Genomic DNA, 5,249 nt, shown 5'->3' with positions numbered 1-5,249 from the left:
TTATAATTACAACTACAACATGAAGACATGGACTTGTAGTTTTGCGTAAAATAGAGAGTGTTTGTATAATTGATCTTCTTCGTCTCAGATAGTGTCAATTTAATTTAATTTAATTACACCTAATTAATTTTGCATATTTAATAATAGTAGAGTATTTATATGCATCACACTTAGTCCAGCTGTATTGTTACATTACTATACTTAAATTATCATTATTTCAAAGCATCAAAACATGCAAATTAATTAACTATATAAAAGAAAGGCGCGTGCGTTCGAATTGAATGTTAACTTTTAAGGCATTCGATATTAAAGCATTAGTTCCCTTTGTATTTCTTAGTTTAGGCTCTTCCATTTTAAGTATGAACTTTGCAATAATAACAAGTTCATAGCTTTTGTATGCACAATCTGTCTTGTTTTTTCTTTCAAAAGTGTATGTGGCTACAGCTCCGATTGTCATTACGAGTCGGGACATACTCCTAAAATCACAAAATATTCTGCATATGCATATGAATGTCTTTTTTTCCCTAAAAAAATTTGGTGGCTTCAACTCCGGTACCTCAAGAACATGAAAATTTCGTGTGTATGCATACATATACATATTCCTTCATTAGAAGGACGTTGCCAAAGCATGTCACAAACAAAACGAAAAATAGAATCGAGGGCATCTATAGAGCAAAATTGTAGAATTATACACCAAGTTAAGAACAAAATTGTACAGAACGACCTTGGGCTAGTAATGTTACCCGTATGAACTTTCGTTCACTGAATCACATATGATATGGTTATCAAATATTGATTCAACGATTCACAATTCTGTGGACAAACTCATATGGGCAGTTTCAAAATTTTCAACTTTATGTATGATTTATATTAGAATTTCATGGAATATATGAAAGTAAAAAAGAAATTGTAAAATCTAACAAAATAAACTACAGAGTCAAAAATCATAACCCATATCAGTTTATCATAAATAGAGCAATTTAAATGCATGAAAAGCAATTGAAACGAAAATACATAAATAAAATGCAGGAAGAAATATTAAAGAAATGGAAGCAAAAATATAAACAAAAATACTGCATCAAAAAAAAAAGAATTAGCACAAGAATGATGATTCCTTTTGTCTCATATCAGAAACTCCACAAGCCCACATCAACATCCAATACTAATAAACAACTCCACCAAAAAAGAAAAAAGAAAAAAGCAGAATTTTATCGGGTTTTTTCAAAAAAAAATTACAAAAAAAAGAAAAAAGAAAAATTCCCCAAAACAAAAAGATTCAGGAGGAGCCATTTTCGGATCGATCAAAGTGCAGGAGTTGACCACAACATTTGGGGCAAATTTCGAGCTGTTTGGGCACCATGTAGTACATCAAGCAGCTCTTGCATCCAGCCACCACCAGCACATTACTCGAATTATTGCTGTTGTTTTCCTCATTTTCATGCTTTTCTTGATAATAACAGTTTTCTTGATTATTGTTACTATTGTTGTTATTACCACTCCATTGCTCTCTTGACGACGAAGGAGACGATTCCGACGACGACCCTTCACTGTCATACGAGCTGCTGTCCTCCTCTGAGTAGTATCCGCCGCCGTACTCCGCCGTGGCCCGCGGATCCTCCTTTGCTTTCATGCCTGTCCTCCAATTTATGTAGTATATTTCACCCGTCTGTTGCGGTAGAATCAACAAACAAAATTTATCACCATTAAAACCCAAAATGAAACTGAAAAATAATGTTAAAAATCACCTTACCTTCTCACGAAATTGCATAAAATTTTGGGGGAACACAATAACATTTTCTATACTTTTTTTCCAATTTTTGATGAGGAAAAGGTGTTTAATATGAGGAGATAAATGAAGAAAGGGGCACAATAAATAAGCGCCATTAAAGAAGAGAAACATTTGGGGGACAAGAAACAAAAAGAACAAAAAGAGGGGCTAAGTAATGCGAGATCTGTTAAGGTTTTTAGAGCATTAAATGTGCAGAAAAAGCTCGCGAAAGACCACAAGTACACGATAATAATGATAGCGATCTCAAGAAATTTTCTCGTTTTTGTCTCTTTTAGGAGGGCCAGTTCCTGAGATTGCTTTCATGTTTTTTCTTACCTTTAAATCGAGGCATTGCTCCCAATGGAAAGGGAGTGAGGCCTGCGAATTGAGTTCCAGGGAGGGGGCTTCGGCCGCCAGATTCTGCGGTGAATCTGGGCCGGGGGCGGCGGTGCTGCTGCTACTACTGCTACTGCTGCTGTGTTGGTGGTTCAAGGAGCAGTTCTGAAGGGATCTCTCTAAGGACGCGGTGATTGTGGCCATATTTGGAGTTGCCATTTCTGCCGACTCCCCCTCCCACCAACAGCGCCAAAATGGAGGATTGGAATCAGACGAACGGGGAGGAGGAAATGGGGTGAGAGAGAGAGAGAGAGAGAGAGAGGAGAGAGAAGAAGAAGTTGGATTTGTGCTGTTGGAGAATAAACCCAAAAGGACGAATTTGTGGCTTTAAGAGCTGAAAATTGTGTGTTAGCGTGATATAATTAATTGGAGAGTAGGCGTCGGAGTAGGAGGAGTGCGCGTGGGATTGGATATCTTCAAAAGAATCAACAACCAGGTAGGGCACCAATGGGGACAACACCGTGCTAAGGCGCATTTTGCATTTCTTCTGTGTCTTACACCCACACCAACTATATTATAGATTTATACCAAATTTATTATAATTATAAAATTATCTTTTTATTATTTAAAAAATTATAATATTTTTTTTTTAAATTAATGATCGGATTATAGATATCTTTTATGACAATCAATTATAGAAGTTATTTATTAGAAAATCGTTAATTTCACATGTATTTATATTTATGATAAACCTCATTTGAGTTCTTTGTAATTTATCTTTATTATTATTATGTGAAAAGATAAAAAAAGAATTTGTGTAATTAATAACTAATTTGACGTGCACACGCACAACGTGATTGAGTTATCTCTATAAATTATTGTTCGTTGTGGTTGGAACTATATAATTTTGTGCTGAAATGGCATTTAATTTGAGACTTATAAGCAACACAAGTCCTTCATTTGATAATTAAGTGGAATCGGATGCAGCACTATCAAGCATCATTAGCTCAGTAGAGGTGAGGCTCAGGGAAGGGCACATGCCCTACTCCTTGCTCCTGCAGACTGAGTCAAGTCGTATATAACGAGATTAATGTCTCGTAATAAGAGGTATTAACCTCTCTAACTTTATCGAGTGATATAAATGTCTATTTTCAATCATTTTTGGATGTATGTTAGCATCATCAGCCCTCCAAACGAAATGCTGGGAAGGACAGATGATTTTGTCCTCTTAAGCAACACTAAATGATGCAACATTCAGTGGCAATTTATAAGTTTCAAAACTCTCTCTTTCTAACGAATCATCTTTTTATAATAAAATTATAAAAATTAAAAAATTAGAGCGTACGGTAAGTTACTCACGCACTGCATCAATGAAATTTTAGTATAGGTACATTCTCTTTCTTATGTTTAAATCATAACTACTTTCTATTAAGGCAAACTCAATAGTCAATCTTAACATAGTGTAGTAGCCTAGAACTTGTTCACCAACCCGCCCCATCATTTGGTCTAATCTTTAGTAGTTTATAATTGGAGTTCCAAACAACTAAAATTTCACAAAAAGTAGGAGATTGAAGACTTGGCATTTTACCTTTTGCAAAGTCTAATTCCGGAAAATGAAGTCAATGTGAAACGGCATTTATCAATGCATTCTTTTCCATTTTAAATGTCTATTATGATAACGTGCTTTTCAGATGATCATAATATTTAGGAGTAGCCATTATATAAAATTATTAGTAAATAATTCAAAAAAAATTATAAAATCACAATAATAATTTAATATATGTACGCACTGAAATTTCAATTTAAATTCTAAAATTTAATTTATTTTGGGAACACGACTTAATACCTAAAATGATTCATACGAATTTATCTCTAGTCTTTAAATTAATTAGTATTCCGCGCGAATAATGTGCCTTCTGACACTGAGAATATTTGAAATAATCATCTAAATATGAAAGTTAAAGTATATTTCGATTCTTGAAATCATCTGCTCATTCAATGTACAGCTTTCAATGTTGTTATTCCCTCGCTAGATAGTTCAGTTGAATTTTTATCGACATATAAATGTGTTTGTGGGAGTTTAATTATTAGCTTTCGGACAAAAATAATCGTTTAGTGTCGAACTTCGTTATCAAAAATCGTAGTGGGGGTGTGCTTGCCAAAAATGGACTGCAAGGGCTTTGTTTAACTGTCTCTAGCTTTATTTATTTTGGAAGTAGATGTTTTAGGTGTTGGTGGTCTACCTAAACTCACTTAACCAGCACAACCCATGACAATAGAAGAAATGTGGGGAATGAACATTTTGCATTTCAGCCCTCCATTTTTAATTTATTTCATTTTCTTTTTTTACTTTATACCACTATTTCAGAACCCAAAAATAACTCTTAAGATTTTCAATTTAGTCCGGCTAATTTTAGTTTTAGTAAATTGAGTTTCTAAATTTTAACATAAAAGTTATCGAGCGGAAGTCCTTTTTTTAGCATTTTATCGATTCAATTAATATATTAATGTACTAAAAATCAATAAGCAATGATTATAGTAACTCTTGACTTAATAAATATATCGATGTGACTGTAAATAATTACAAATAATACATATAAAATGAGACAAATCCCCACGCATCCAGTACCTAGGGGGCATCAGTGAAATGAAAGACACACATGTATTTTACTGACTACACATTTGTACTCGAGGAATCATTTAAATTTGACATCATTGTAGTGTTGAATGTTGTAATTGTAAACGTTAAAATATCAAATCAAGTATTTTAATTTTTTACCAGATCAATTATAACTCGTTGAAATTTTATTGTAAAGAGACAAATAGAAAAAGTTATAAATTATTATTTATTTATAGAAATGATCAATGACAATATTTAATACATTATAATATTAAAAGTTAAATTTATTTTTAAACGTATATTAAAAATGCAACAAATAGAAAACAATACAAAAACAAATAAAAACACAAACATGATTGGATCCAAAACTTTTGAAAAATTACAATTTACCCCCTTGAAACTAACATTAATCGACACAAAACTCTTTTGACAAAATAATAATAATAATATAAACAAAAGAGAAATTACACGTAAACCCTCTGTGGTTTGAGACATTACATCTAGCATTCCTAAAGTTTGCTTTCG

At 32.8% G+C, this 5,249-nt stretch overlaps 1 protein-coding gene across 1 annotated transcript; it reads right to left on the bottom strand.

Annotated features, from left to right (window-relative positions):
* Positions 1–1,093: 1,093 nt before the first annotated feature.
* LOC105168465 (protein CURLY FLAG LEAF 1) lies at positions 1,094–2,500 on the bottom strand. The gene is made up of 2 exons (XM_011088558.3): positions 2,105–2,500; positions 1,094–1,666 (listed from the first exon to the last, which is right to left on the bottom strand). Exons 1-2 carry the CDS (start codon positions 2,321–2,323, stop codon positions 1,277–1,279), a joined length of 609 nt encoding a protein of 202 aa, XP_011086860.1. The 5' UTR covers positions 2,324–2,500; the 3' UTR covers positions 1,094–1,276.
* Positions 2,501–5,249: the final 2,749 nt, after the last annotated feature.

Source organism: Sesamum indicum, linkage group LG8 (genome assembly GCF_026168435.1).
Source record: "Sesamum indicum cultivar Baizhima isolate 11 linkage group LG8, ASM2616843v1, whole genome shotgun sequence".
Taxonomy (NCBI): Eukaryota; Viridiplantae; Streptophyta; class Magnoliopsida; order Lamiales; family Pedaliaceae; genus Sesamum; species Sesamum indicum.
The sequence above is the reverse complement of the archived record's forward strand: the minus strand, read 5'-3'. Positions and strand labels throughout refer to the sequence as shown.